Below are 16,493 nucleotides of genomic sequence, written 5' to 3'. Positions count from 1 at the left end.
GAATGCAACTTAATTTTCATAATTGCTGATCTTTACTAAATTTTAAATCAATTTTTTCACTGGTTGACTTCTATCTGTTCGAATACATATTAATACTATAAATCAAAAAGGACAGAAATGGGACAAACAAAATTTAGAATGTAGATATGATATTAGAATTACAGATATGTCCCAATTTTGGACCAATCTACCTAAGGAAAGTGGTAAAATAGATAAAGCTTAATAATCATATTCCAAAATGTAAAATTATATTCCAAATGCACTATATTGTGAAGCAGAATCTAAAACTTCTACTGGTTGCGTTACACTTTAGCGCCATTATTTAATGGCATTTATAACATTTAATTTAAAGCAGTTCGAATATTACGTACATTTCAGTTATGTAACCAACATATTTACTACTAATAAAACGAGGAAGATAATCCCATCTTATGGAACTTCTAAAATGAATTGGTCCACATTCGCATTAAAAGATGATAGAAAATGAGAGAATCTTTGTTCATTCAGTTCATTAAGAATGTATTATTTAAACCAGTTTTTTTTTAAGAAAAAAGATGCTTATTTAGAGTATAGTAAGAATTAACATCACTATCTTCACCAAAATTACCATAGCTCTCTCTTTCTTGCTTTTATCATTATTCAGTCAAGAATAATTAATTCCAATCTAAATTTATTATTTTCATTTGAACTTTTAGATTTTTATCTGTTTCTTGTTTTATTCATAATTTTTGATTTATTTTTTTCATTTTCTCGACTGCTTTCGTAATACAGAGTATTTTTCTTAATTGATTGAAAGCTGATTACAAGGATTAACTAACTTTACACAATTGATTTTTAAAAGCTAAGATAAATAAGTTGGGAAAATGTAACATAGTTCACAGGATTAATTCTTTTTCATTTAAATATGCCATTTGGAAAAAAAATTAATTAAAATAAGGTCAATACTTTCGTATGTTTAGAGTTTTAAATTCAAGCCAGAGCAACTTGCGAATTTAGTTGTAACAATTTAAATTTGTAGAGAAGTTCACTATGAAAATGAGTGTGTATGTGGGGGGGGGGAGTAAAATTAGTAAAATGTAGTAAGGCATTTTAGTTTTCACTTCTAATAGAACATGGGCAAATTCATTTTCTTAATAATTCGGAGAATTTTTCATGCTTTAAATTAAAACAAATTTTGCTCTACGATTCAATTGATACATTCTACTATATAATTTTTTAAAATTCAAATTTTTACGAATTTTTTAATTTGATATATAGGGCGATTCATAAAGCAGTATACAGTTTCAATATACTATAACGCAAGAATAATACAAAATATTATATGTCACTTATAGCAGAATTATATGGGGTTATTTGTTTTATTAGAGACAGTCGCAAAGGTTTTATGTGTGACCCCCTAGAAGGGACCGTGCAATTTTTTCTGGACACTGCACATAGCAAATTTACTTTAAGGGAATCTCACATGTATTGCACTGTGAATTTGTGATTCTTTCTTCCCCAAAAGAAACATTCTGCTTGTGCAGCTTCCCATTGATATGAAATGTTGCTTCATCTAAAGAAAACTAATTGACCGGCAGAATCATTATTTACAAAATGAAGCTGCATATCGGCACAAAATTCAAAGCGCTTTCGTTTGTCAAAGTCATTGAGATTTTGCAACACTTGCACTTCGTATGGAATCATTTTTAGCTTCTTTTTCAACATTCTATAGACGGTGGGCTGAGAAATCTGCACTTCACGACTCACCCTCTGCATTGAATTTTCGGATTTCGTTGGATGACGACTTCTTGCGATATAGTCAGTCGTCCAGGACTTATACCTTTGCACAAACAGCTCTTAGTTTTGAAATTGATGATTTTGCCATTGATAGACAGATTTTCTAATTGGAATTTCTTTTCCAAATTGTGATCGAACATGCCATTGCACAACAGTTGTGAATTCCGTTTTGCTAAATTGAAGAACACAAAATGTCTTCTACACTGCAGATGCCGCCATTTCGACTGATTAGTCAAATGACACACGTTACTGCCCCATGTGACTTCGGTCGAGGACGAGACACTAACTGTTAGAGCACATCTATCTTACGATTCGCTGAGTATAGTTCGTGTCTTTGACTGTTACTGTTATACTGCATCTGGAAAGTGCATACTTCTTTATGAATCATTATGTATTTCTATTATGAATCACTATGTATTTCTATTCTTTCTGCATTAATTAATAAAAATGCACAAAAAAATTAGATTTTTATATATCTGTAATTCTTGAGCCTGATGATTAATAACTGGGCAAATCACTTTCTAATAAAAAAAAATCTGGAAAATTGATAAGATTATTGAAAGATTTGGCATCATTTCCTTATTCGCAACAGGATTAATAAGCGAAAAAAGGAGCAGATCATAAAAAAATATGACCTAAAATAAAAAGTATTAGAATACCAAAGATATCATCTGCCTGAGAGATTTTGGTACACCTGCTTTCATTTTCAATACATTAAATTTCTTATTTTTAATTGCTTCGATGGGTTCGAAAGGGAAAAGATTAGCTATATGATTTATAGCATTGGGATGCTTTATAAAGCTTTTTATGAGTTGATTGACCCTAAGTAATAAATAAAACTTTGTTGAACTTATTCTCCTGATAAATTAAAATAAATTCTTCAGTTGTTAAAGTTGGAATAATGTTTTCTATTCGAAACTAAAAAAAAATTGCATTTTGAAGAGAGGAATAAATTTTCAGAAAATATTTTAAAATAAATGCTAATATGATTATACTAATGACTTAGTAATATTGCACTATGTACTCGAGTATTGTTAAAGATAATATGAATTTTTAAAAGATCTTTTTAAAATTATTTTTGCTAAAGAAAACTGGCCAATAAGTTTTATTATATTATTTACATTCTTCTTTAAAATCTTTTTCCCGATTTAGGGATTTATGCAATAACTTCAGTTTTTGATTCGGAAAAAAAGTTTGGAAAATAAAGAATAAAATTAAATTGTATTGAAAGACTTAAGAAATAAAAAAGAATAAAAAATAGAATATAAGAATAAAGAAAAATAAGTTTAAAATCAAAAGAAAAAAAGAAAAATATAGATATACTAATTTATACTTTATACTGATAAACAAAACTTAAAATAGAAACATTTCTAAACTGATCCTTTAATAATTTTTGAAGTTCTATTTAATAAGAAAAAAATTCGATGCAGTCATTTCTATTAAATTTTATGGTATATTTACTGGCTAATAAATAAATTAAACCAAAGTTTAAATCAAAATGTTTTTAAAATCCGCATTTTAATTCAATCTTTAAAATCGTTACACATTGTGAAGAATAATTTTTTTTTTAATTTTAAAATATTGGTATTATGTTTTCACGGTAGAGTAATTGAAAAGTATAGAAATTAAGATGAAGAAGTAAATTTTGCTTTGTAAAAATATACAGATTATATTTTAAATCAATTCTTTAGCTGTGCTTTCTTTAATGATTTTGAAGCTATATATTTATTATTATTATTGCTGCATTTGAAAAGCTATTTACTACTACATTGTGAATGCATTCCGCAGAAAGACATTACAGACAAATTCAAGTATTTAAACAGAAATATCGTTTCATAACTTTTTAAATTTGTATATAATCTTGGCAATAAAGTTATAGATTGCTATCAAATTTTAGAACAATTTTGATCAAAAGGAAGAAGAATGTAATATATAATTTAATTCTTATCATGATAATATGCAATTTAATAAAAGAATGCCGTATTGTGTAAGAAACTGAAAGAACATTCTGATTATTTTTGCATAAATGTCCATTTCGGAATTTTAATCGCAATGACTTCGTCAAGAATTCTTTCACAGATTAGTTAATAATTTTGCTCAACTACAACACTGAGTACAAATCAAATGCAGTGACTAAGAATGCATTGTTAGTCGATTATGCATTGTTAGTCGATTATGACTGTTAGTCGATTATGCATTGTTAGTCGATTATGACATTGTTAGTCGATTATGTTTATGTATGATGCATAACATAAACAGAGCATTCTATTTGTAATTTATCTGCGCTGAATAACATAAATATTGAAAAAATTTTCGCTTAGACAAAAGATTTCTTCACAAAAACAAAAATCTCACCAATACTCTTATTCTTTTTTAGATATTTAATATTTTATTTTTTTATTACTTTTTTTTTACTCTAATTTTTGAAATGCTTATTTCAACGAGCTATTTTTTTCAATATTAGCATATTAAAATATTTTTAGAATTGAAACTGATGAGAGAAAAAAACTTATGAGGCTTATAAAATAAAATTAATTGAATTATTAATTCCTTTGACTAATTGATATTTTTTAATTAATTAATAATTAGTTAATGAATAATGATATTTAGACATAATTTAAGATAAGATATTGCAAATCTGAACTTTTATTTCATTAAAAAAAGCAGGTGATTTTGAGACAGAAATTATTACAGCGTTAAATATATGCAAATTAATGTTTCAATATGACAATAATGACAATTAATTTGATTTTCAAATTTCATTTTACTATCGAAGTATTTATTAAGAACTGTTGTAGTTTCCGAAACTATTAAAGGATAGCAGCTGTAATAAGAGATTGCAATATAGGTTATCAATGACCTTTCAAAATTGACGAATTTGGAGATAAATATAGTTCCCACGGCCACAGAAAGTAAAAACGAAAACTGAAGCATTTATAGACGAATATAAAAGCTTCCTTTAACCTTGTGGGAAGTTTGGAAGGAAAATTATGCCGAATCGTTCGTCTTCGAGTTGAAACGTCTGGGAATTAAATGACCTACTAAATTTGTGTTTGAAAGAATGCATAACAATTTGGAAAAATCTATTTTGCTACATAAAACAGAATATTTCTTTATATAATTTAAAAAGAAGAAATAGAATCAGAAATTTAAGAATATTTAAATATATGAGCAGTTTGCTGCAGTGAGATTTTCATAAGATAACTTTTATCTAAGATTCTTCAAAGAGGAAACAAAAACTTATATACTTACTTATATTTAAAGGATATTTAAAAGAATATCTACTAAACATTTTCTAAAATTGAATTCAAAGCCGAGAGTGAGGATTGTGATAGCGAAGTGATAAGATGGTGATCAAGTGACCACTTGTAAAATTGTTACAAGATCGTGACCGTATTCTGTTTAAAGATAAGTCCTATGTACAAATCTGGTGCCTGTTAAATTCGACGCTGTGAGCCGTCTATCTTCTAGTTGGGATGGTGGGAGAATTTGAAGGAGGATTCACTACTGTTCATCAGTTCAGATTTCACTTCTGATTTTTATTATATATTTAACTGCATCCGCATTTGTGTTTAGCTTCATCGAAAAATGAAAATAATATGATACAAATTTTACTTCGCTATCTTTTAACCGACTAGATCCAAAATTTGTAAAATAAAGACTTGTGATTCTAGCTTCTATTCTTAATATAAATATAAAATTTCGTTTATCCGATTTATTAAGTCCTTGGATAATCATATTTACATGCATGTGGAAGAATAGGGGAGTTCTGGACAAATTTGAAATAGATACGTAATTCTAGTGAAAAATCTAAACACACCCCTCTTTAAAGATACTGTCATATTTAGATGTTTTTTTTTTTAATTAAAACTATTCTATTTAAATTCAGAAAAATAAATGGAATGTCTCTATTGTTGCCATCATAAAATAAAAATAATATAATTAAATAAAAAAAAAATTGCAGCGTATTATCGTTCAAAAATTAATTCTGAAAGGTTAAAGAGTGCCTGCAAAATTTTTATTTTACAGATCGTTGCATTTTTGAGTCATCGTTATTCATAGAGAGATCGAAATAAAAATCCAAATAATAATTACAAAAATATTTTATTTCGGACTCAGGTCGAAAATTCATTAAAATCTCGAAATCGAATTTTTGCCGATAGCGATATTTTGCTACTTCATATTAGAGAAAGTCAAAATTAAGGAAGAGTTTAAGTTGAATTAATTTACTAATTCATAAGAAATGGATTGTAATCATATAAATAATAAAATAAAATTGAAGCAAAAAATTACATTAAATTTTCATGCTTGAAAAACAAAGGTACAATTTCACTCTCGTTAAAATTAAGAAAATTATTTAACTCTGTAGAATAAAAATGATTATTACACAATTATATTAGTGTATTAAAAATTTTGAATAAAATTTATTATGTATATTTTTGGAATAACTGTTTTGAAGGAAAAAAATATAATATTTAAAATTCTCCAACATTTTATATATATATAAAAAAACTGATATATTCAAAAAACATTTCTCGCATCAAAAGAATGAAATTTAAGAAAATATTCGAATAATCAAGTAAAAAAAGTCTATTATAATTAAAAGCCCTTTAATTTTTTTTTAATTTTTAACCAAGTAATATTAATTGGAAGTTTTATAGACTTTCAAAATGCTTTTTGATTGAGAATTTGAACAATTATTATTAAAAAACAAAGCAGTTTTAAACTAAATTAGAACTTTGAATGAAACGTTCTATTTTTTATAATGAAAAAGTTTTGAATAATATATAGTAATAAATGCAATTGCTGAACAAAAATAATAAATTTTTTATTCCTTAAATGGATTTTGAATATATAGATATGAGATAAGATAATTACATACATTTAATGGTGATTCATTTGTAAAGACCTTAAAATAGTTACTTGGAAATCGAAATTAAATATTCGAAGCAACTTTCTTCTGAAGAATAAAGAATGCTCTATTTAACATTATTAAAACTGAGTGCAATATTGATTTGAATATTGCAGATTATGGCTGTAGCAATAATGCATTTCAAATTTACTTATTAACGGTATCAAATTGGAATCTATTTTTTACTTCACCTTGATTTCCTTTGCCATTTTTTCAAATAACGCTGAGTTTTTCCGTCATTTTTCCCATGTACGAAGCATGCACAAAAAAATTAGTATATGGATAAAACATAGTTCAAAATCGGAAATCGGAATTTTGACGAATTTCTGCATCTTAGACGTCTCTGATTTTAAAAGTCCACTTATTGACTAACGTTAAATGAAATAAACGAATTTAGCAAAATATACTGTCACCAAAACTGCAAATATGATATCAAATTTTAGAGCAAATCCAATAGGGAAGATCCTTTTGTCATTTTTCCATGTAAGGTTGAACTCCATTTGTCATTTTTACATGTAACGTTGAAATCCTTTTATCATTTTTTTCTATGTACTAAATAAACATAAAGAAAAAAAATGCATAGATAAAATATAGTTCTACGTCGTGATTTTAATGAATATCAATATCTTAGACTTCCCTGATTTTAAAAGTCCCTATATGGACTAATGTCTGTCTGTTCTCGTCAGAACATATGTGAAAAAATTAACTCTAAAATATTAGACTTTTGTGATGAATTAGATGCAAGCAATTTAGAAAAATATATTTTCATCAAAAGTGCAAATATGATGACAAATTTTGGAGAAACTCCAATAATGGCAGAGGAACTTTTCTCTAGACGCATATTCAATTTTATTCAATTTACACATAATTTCACAAAAAAAGCCATATTTTAAAAAGCATTTATGATGAATTCATATATCATATATACTATCAAACTTCGTATAAAGAGAGATTCTTATAAAGCAAAATTAATATGTAAAAAAGTGACTAGCTTAACAACTGATGTTTCGCAGAAAGAACAGCTAGGAGAACAAGTCACATGCAGGATTGGCCTGTATCAATCTTCGCACTTGTTTGAAGAGGACCTGTATATCTACAAAGAAGACGTTTTAGACGAGTAACCTTATCGAATGCGACTTAGTGGGTTGGAGACTTAATTGACCAGATTTGATTTCTGATTAAGATTTTAGACTAACGGTGGATAGCAATAACATAGATGAGATGATAGAAGAACATAGTCAGAATTATTGAAAAAATTGTGGAAATGCATTTTGTGTCACAACAAAAAGCTGCGGAGGAGATTTGGTCTGGAGAAGAAGAAATGGTAAATGCAGCAGAGCAACAACCATCCAGTGAAATAAAGGGAAAGCACAGGAAATTATTCCATCGTATATTGAGAAACATCACCTTGATAAGGTAGTAGCTATACGAGCTACAAAATGATTTAATAATAATATCTATTAGCGTAGCTAAATATAAATGGTTTTAGAAACTTATTTAACGCATGCATTATAAACAATAAATTATTATAAATTTGTTTAGGTATTTTTTTTTTTTCGTAATTGATCTATTTTCCTGTTTCACATGGATTCCTAAAAAAAAATTGTTTTGTTTAACGAGTGTCTCACACTACGAGTAAGATTTGGGAACGAATTATGCTTGCTAAGCGAGGTATCACTATATTTTTATTTTCCCGGATATAAGGCAGGAATACTGAAATTAGCAATAAAAATTAATCTCGAAATTTTGACGAATCTCCATGCTTTAGATTTTTCTGAACTCGAAAAAAAAAACATTTTTGGAATTATGTTCGTCTCTCTTTGATGCGTTTAAAACTAAAACGGTAGATGTATAAGGAATTTTTGATGAAATCAATCTGGGAAGTCTATCTGCGCGTCCATCCATATCTTTGCGAACACGATAAAATAAGAGCGAAAATAATTAAACAAATATATCGAAAGTGTAATTTATCACTAGAATAGCAAATATGTATCAAATTTTGGAAAGTTTCAGATAAATAATTCTTTAATTCAAATATGAACAAAGAGTATTTAGTAAGTTTCTACCGCCTTTTGGTATTTGTTTCAAATACCAAATACCATACATAATTATTTAGCAATAAAATTAAGAATTTTAACACTTTACATAATAGATGATTTAACAAGTTTCCCCATTTTCATAATATTTTGAAGAAAAAATAAATATTCTATTAAGCACCCGTATTACCTAAGCTATAATTATGAAATTAAATTTAAATAAATACTGGGCAGATACTGATAATCCTAATTTTCAAAACTGAATGTTAGTTAATTGATGATTTTTAGTTAAGGTCAAACTCCTTCTCATACATAAGAAAAATTAAACAAGCTGCTCTTTTTATTAAAAGAAATATTTGTGACAATTTTAAGTATTGTTTTTCATTGCATTAGATATAACTACAAAAATATGGGCTGACAAATTTTCAAAAAATATTGTATTATTTTGATAACAAAAGGTTCTTTAAAAAATTCTGTGATAGAAAGTGCGAAATTTCTTAAAAAATTTCTTGTTTTACAGACTAAATCAATTTACAGCGAATGAATACATTAAATATTCTCAAAAATTTAAAATATATATGGGAAAATATGTGAATGTCAAATTTGAATATATACGTGAAACATTAAAAGGTAAAAATAATTTAGTAGCTACGAAAGAGTCATAATTTATCGATGTTAATTTCAGGGAATCATTTTTTAACAGGACGATATTATTTTAAGCTAGTATGCCACTTTTGCATACTGTGCAATGCGAAAGTCAATGATCTAAGAATGCCACATACCATTGGATTAAGAGCTATCAAATTTGATACCTTATTACTTCTTAGATATTAGATACTCGTTCAGACATGTTATTAAAAATTGGGGTTATTTTTTATTAATTAAAAATTAGTCAAAAATGAAAAATCTTTCATTAATAACTTTGTAGGATATCATTGCAGACAGACCCTTTTTGAAACACTATAAAATCTAAATAATTAGTTTTTTAGTGCTAACCAATTTTATTTACGTACGACATTTTCATTAATTTTAAGAATTTTTCAAAATTAATTCCAACATACATTTTAATCAATCTTTTATTAGAATTATATTAAAATATAAAAGTTATAATAAAAAAATAATTGTTTTCTTCGAACATTTATTTTAAACCAAACTTTTCGACTTCATTTTTATTAACATAGTAATGTTTCTAGGCTGGAATTCTTTCAGTAAATTACATGATATAAAATTTTTTATGAATGTTATAGTTAATAAAATAAAATAAAATGAATCAAATCTAAATTATTATCATACTAAGAAATTCGAATTTCCTATTTTTCTTTCCTATTTGAATACACTAAACAATTTTTGTGAAACTAATTTTAAAAATCAGCATATATTTTCGTAGGATTGAATGAGCTGCACCAATCGTAAGCTGTTCCAGATGGCTTAGATCGGTTTCAAAATTGTTCTCTAATAAAATGAAATTAAGCGTTTCCGGAAGTACTTCTTTTATCGCTCAAAATCTCATCTTGAACACTTGATCATTTCACACGAAATATTTCATGTGATATACAAACTTTAATAAACCAATTTCATTTCAGTAAAATATGCTGCGCAAACATGTATTGGAATGATAATCTACGAAAATCGAAAAATAAAACGGAAAAAGCGAGTCAGGAGTTTTTTCCTCTAAGAGAACTTGCAGCTTTGGGAAATATTTCGCATCCATTAATAAATGCAAAACACTTGTCAAAGTTTGAAATGTTGAATGTTTTGTAAATCATTGTTTACGTTTGTAGTTTTATTTAGAAAAAGAAAGACAATAATAAAAAAAGAAAAATGATAAACTATGCTTTCTAGGGTGAAAGTACTCAGTTTAATTTATCGAAAATCATTGACACGCATCGGATTGACTGCAATTCGTTATCGTTGATAAATTCTAGAGTTGCAAGATTTAATGACAAATTTGGATTAAACGCGTAATGTATCACCTTGTGATTGCTCCCACTATGTCAGAAATATATGTAACAAAATTCAACAATATGACAGGAATTTCTCACAGGATTTGAATTTCTTTGCAATTTTGAAGAGAAGAATGTTATTTACATGAATATTGAAATTAAAAAAAAAACCAAAGAAAAAGTTAATACTTTCTTTACAAATATTTAGAATTAAAAAAATAACTCTTTTTATTTTTGATAATTTCTAAAGATCGCCATTAGATTTTTTTATGATTAATTTATTCTTCCATTCTTGGTTATAGGATATTCCGATTAAAATTCGTAAGAAACATTTTTTTCTACCAATTGTGTTCTGTTTATTTATTCACCACTTTTGAAATGGCAAATAAACCAGCTGTTTGAAAAAAAAAGTTTAGAATTAGAAAAAATTCAGAAAAATTCACATCGTAATAACTTTATTTGCTCCATCTTTTTTTCCCCACCTCTCTAAAGCAAGTCTCCAAACCACAAATAGAATATAATGCAAGATAACAATATATTAGTGTCTGTATATTAATGTTATGTCCTTTATTGATAAGGAGATTATAAAACCATAAATTCAACGATATCTTCATCATTTTTTGTTAGTAAATTCAATAAAGAGGTATTAAGCTACAAAATTTATTCAAACTATAATATGCCTATTATTTTTTCAAATGACAATTTATTTTAATAATCTTTAAGCGCTAGAATGGTAAAATCTTTATTTCTTTAATCGCATTGAGTTTTCACTTATATGTATGATGCTGCGATTTAAAATGCTAGCATCCAAATTCTTGATAATATAAATCTCTCAATCAAAAATTATATTAATTTCATTAAAACATTCAATTTCTTTTGTTTTTGTTTAAAAGCAATTATATTTGTTGATCTAGTAGGACATATGTAGCATTTAATTTCATTTCATGGTAATAAACATCCATTTTTATATTATTAATTTAACTCATTTAATCGATTATTATTTTGAGGTTAATTTAATCTCTAGTTTTCACATATAAATTAAAACGATTTGTTATTGAAAAAGATAATCAAACCAATCTACGAATCTTCAATACGAAAATTACGCAGCGTTTTATTCCAAATAGTACAAAAAAGGTAAAATTTAATAATATAGATTCAAATTTATTTTTAATATTATATTATATAATGCACGTGATGTTTAGTTAATTCAACAAAATATAGGGTAGCACGACATTTTTATTATGTGATAAGCTTTATTTATTTGTTTATTTCAAATTTGTTTACAAGGAAATGAAGGAAGTGTGAACATGTTCAATGTTTTATTTCGTTTTTTTTTCAGCCTGCAAATGAGTTTAACAAACTATAATTTTAATAACTTTAATGCACTTTTCTATACAATATGATAAGCAAATAAAGTTAAAAATTAAAACCTTAAAGAGTATATGTTTCTTAAAAACAAATATTTGCATAAATTGTATGTTTATTTGATCATCTTTAAAATTTGTTGCGCGAAAGAAATATAAAATGAAACATTAACTTAATTCTAGTGATATGGAAACTGGCTTATTTTCTTTTGAGAAAAATCAATCTTAATCAAAATTAAAACTTTCAGATAAATCCTTGTTAAATAATTACGAAATATACTAATATAAAGAATATATAAAATTTAAGCACATTCAGTGAGTTCAAAATTTTCCGAAAGTGTCTTTTTATAAATAGCTGTTTCAAAAATGTTTAAAAAGATTTCAAGATGTGAAAGTAATTTTTTGCGAGGGTTTTTCAAAAGTTATTAAAGAATTTTTTCTCCGTGCCATTCCATAAAATTTTGCTAGAATATAAATAAAAAAAATTAAATAAGCAATTAAAAAAATTGTTTTTAGAAATCATTTAAACAAATTTGGTGATATAAATTAGATAGATTTAAACCCAGTGAAATCAGTTAATAATGATATTTTAAATATTAAGTAATCTGTATCTTCTGAAATTAAAAATTGTGCAGCTGTTTTTCGCAACGCTAAGAACAATTATTATGCACTTTGAAATTGCTGTAAACTTTTATTTTTTACTTTCTTCGATAGTAAATTCTAAGTTTTACATAAAAACTTAATTTAAGTTGCTTGCGCTCTAATGTATTTGTTTTATTAATTCTTACATTTTATCTAATACAGTAACATTATTGTTCTAACATTATTAAAGTAAGATTTGTCTAAATTGTAAGGAGATTATTTGAATTTATACATTGTGTTTACTTATTAGATAATTATTTATTTACTAGATAATTGAAATAGATCTATTTTGCTTTAATTATTCATAGTTAGATTTTATATCCTAATTAATTTATATATAACTGTATTCAGGCATAAGAGAACTCAATATGCAATATGCTGTAACCATCTCACACTCTTGCTTTTAATAACTCAGGACCCTTACATGAAGAATTGAAAAAGATTTACATCATTTCCATATTCGACATTTTTCTTTTTTGCATTATATTAGATAAACGTTAAATAATGCTAATCAAAACGTTTGAGCAAATTATAAGCAATTTGAAATGAGCATTAGATGTTAGATTTTGAATCCATACTATCTCATATGCATTTAATTACTTATTAATAGGACAATTGTCATGGGTTCTTAATAACGCATGAAATGATTTTTTTTATTTTTGCATTTGTAATTGAACATTTTGAACTTTTTTACGTGTATTTCATTTCAAATTAAAATTTTGCACATATAATGTATCGATCTATGCTCTAAGAATAATACAAAGCAACTGTTATTTTTGAAATTAGATTTATATTATTTGTACATCTAATCTTTAAAAAAAAGTTTAATGATTAGATAAATAAATAAATATAAATGTTAGATAACTAAATAAATATATAGTTTATATTTCAATGAATCGTTATTATTATATATTTTTGCTATTAGAGCCATAAAGTAGCCAAATTATTCTAAAAATGTGAAATAAAATAAATAAGAATTAGCAACATAATTTTTGTTTTACAATTTTAATTTTTGAGATTAAAAGTTATTTTGTGGAAACAATAAATAACTAATGCCAAGTATTTGTGCTCTGAAGTTTAATTAGAAATTTTTTTAAAAGAATAAAATATGCCGTAATAATTTTTAAGATTTCATTTTCTTAAGAATGATTGATTGAAAGGTACATCCAGTAAAATTATCTAGAGTGCTATTTTATGAACAAGTTACTTTCATTTGCTAAAGTTGAATATCTGAAAACGATAATTAGACTTTTATTCCATTAATATAAAATATCAATAAATAAGTTAATGACAGACGATAAAATTCGAAATTCGAGAAACTTACCGATGATCGCAGCGACGATGGGTAAAGCGATACCAATTGCAATGATGAATTTCATCTTCCGGTTGGACTTTCCTGATGGTACATCCGAATCTACAGAATGGCGAGAAGAATGGCTCTTGTGTCTGCTCCTGTCAGACATATAGGTGCGAGATGTTATTGATGATAGCGATGAAGAAGGGGTCCTAGTGGTTCTCATGATGAATAATAAGTTTTTTAAAAAGTTTGAAAATAAATCTTGATGAAATTTATTCCACAACACTTGATTCTTCCTGAAAGTCTAGTTTTCTGTTACAAATCAAAGTTGGAACAAAATATATTCTAACTTCTGACTAACATTAAACTATTCTCAATCTATTTTATTTAGAAATAAAATATTTGTCAGCTAAATCCAAAGTGTAGAATTGATGAAGAGACTTTTTTTCCGAAAATGAAATAACATATGTATGAGAACTGAATTCGAAACTTTTTAAAATGTAAAGTTATTCGAGTTCTAATTCACTATCCTGCACTATTGGTAGCTGCTGAGGCTATAAGCGGATACACCAGACTGCATGCCGTATAAAAGTTACTCTTTCTAGAAAAAATGCAAACCGTGCGCACATATTTTTTTCATTCATAACAATGGGCTAAAAATTAAAATACCGGCATTTAATATTATTTGTTTCACTAGACAAAGCGCGTGGCTCTTGTTCTCATCGCTTTATAGCTATTGTGCCGGTTTCGATTTCATTGAGAATTATACATTCCTTTCCCCGTTATTGCGAAGGGTGGCCTGTGACGTCATGTGTAACGGACTGCGTAATGAGCCAATGAACAATCCGATGTGAAAGTGAAGTAGGGTTACCAAGATTTGGCTTGATATCGCTCCTCTATAGAATGTATGTTACTGTGTCAGGAATAGGGCTTGGTAAAGGCTGATCCCGCTTAATAAAGGGAGAGGATTTTGTAAGTTTTTTTTTTGTAAAAACTCACAAAAAAGAATAATAGGAGGAAAAATTTGGATTTCTTTTAATGATTATATATAACACTCATTTCCGTTTTATGTAAGTTGCTTCACTATTGTAGAAATCCTATTGTCTGTGATATAATTTTTATGACATTGACTAAGCAAAATTATTTAAAACAAGTAAAAATATATGCATGTCTTATGCATATTTTTTATAGTCAGATAATAAAGTTATGAAACGTATAAAAGAAGATATGGAGTAATTTCTGCACTCTTTCTCAAGCTGGGGAATGTAGAAGTCCGATGTTAGATTGCAACAGGTTAATTCAATCTTGAGGGGGAAAAAATGTATGGCACGAATACAGAATTTTGGAAAAAGTATACATTCTATCTTTTAAATGAACATTTATTAGTTTTGAAAATGTAGTATATTCGAAGATTTTTTATTGACTTTAGCTTTGAATTTAATTTAAAACATTCCATCTAAATTTGTAAATATAAAGAAGTTTTGATAATATTAGTTTTACTTAACAAAAAATGATCCGTTAATTATTAAACTTCTTTATGAATAAATGTTAGATGAATACAGAAAAAGATGAGATTAAAAACAATGCATTGCTGTTAAAATATTATAAATTCATATATTTTAAAGATAATTGATATCGTATAAATAATACCCTTTCTATCCCATAATAATATTAGCAGTGGTAATTAAATTTGTACCATAATAGATCCGTAGGATTATTATGAGACATTTGATAGTCCGTAGGACTCAAACGTAGATAACGCTAATACTGTCGCCGCGTTCGGTCATTTGGATTTTTTCTTATGTGTTCGAGTGGGTTGGTTGTATTTAGTTTGTGATTACCTAATTTGTGCATTATTTTTGTTATAATTGCATTATTTGACAAAATTGAAGGCAATTTCATTACTTCTTACCTGCCATTTGAATAAATGCATTTTTTAGCGTATTTTTAATTAAAAACATAGAATTTTGTAACAGTATTATTCTTTATTTAAAAAAACTTTTACCACAGGATTATTTTTAAATTTTGTGATAACAATTGAATTATTCGAAAACTTAAATTGCTCATTGAGCGTTATTATTTCCTGTTCTAAGATGTTACGGTTTTCGAAAACTTCAAAACATTATAATAAAGAGCCAATATCTTTGAATTATAATCTTTGTGATAAAAGCATTTTCTTTTTTTAAGAATTAAAATTTCAAGACAAAGAAGAAATATTGCATCTTCAGCTAGTTAAAATATCCTTGGACCAATTACATTGTATCAAAGAAGGAAGTCTGACTTAACATAAAAAAAAATACTAGAGTAGATTTACATTTAGCCAGATTTGCAGTGGAAGCTGGTCACATTGTATGGAAAAATGATATTACCATGGCACCAAAAGAGCTTGATAGACAAGAACTACACGCTATGGAGATAAAAGAAATAGGCAAACGATTACAAGTTCCGACAACTATAATTTAGAAAAGGCGATATTTGATTTATGAGTTTTTGAAGTGAGAAGAAATTCTCAGATCAATTTAC

General features: G+C 26.5%; 1 protein-coding gene across 1 annotated transcript in view; it reads right to left on the bottom strand.

Annotated features, from left to right (window-relative positions):
- Positions 1-14,718, bottom strand: part of LOC129981528 (uncharacterized) — a 35,231-nt gene extending 20,513 nt beyond the window's left edge. Inside the window, exon 1 of the mRNA XM_056092390.1 lies at positions 13,998-14,718. Within this exon, the coding sequence (XP_055948365.1) occupies positions 13,998-14,193 (196 nt within the window). The 5' untranslated portion in view covers positions 14,194-14,718. The remainder of the gene's footprint in view (positions 1-13,997) is intronic.
- Between the last annotated feature and the right edge of the window lie 1,775 nt (positions 14,719-16,493).

This window comes from Argiope bruennichi, chromosome 8 (genome assembly GCF_947563725.1).
Source record: "Argiope bruennichi chromosome 8, qqArgBrue1.1, whole genome shotgun sequence".
NCBI lineage: Eukaryota > Metazoa > Arthropoda > Arachnida > Araneae > Araneidae > Argiope > Argiope bruennichi.
Note: the sequence above shows the minus strand (reverse complement) of the source record. Positions and strands in the feature narration are given on the sequence as shown.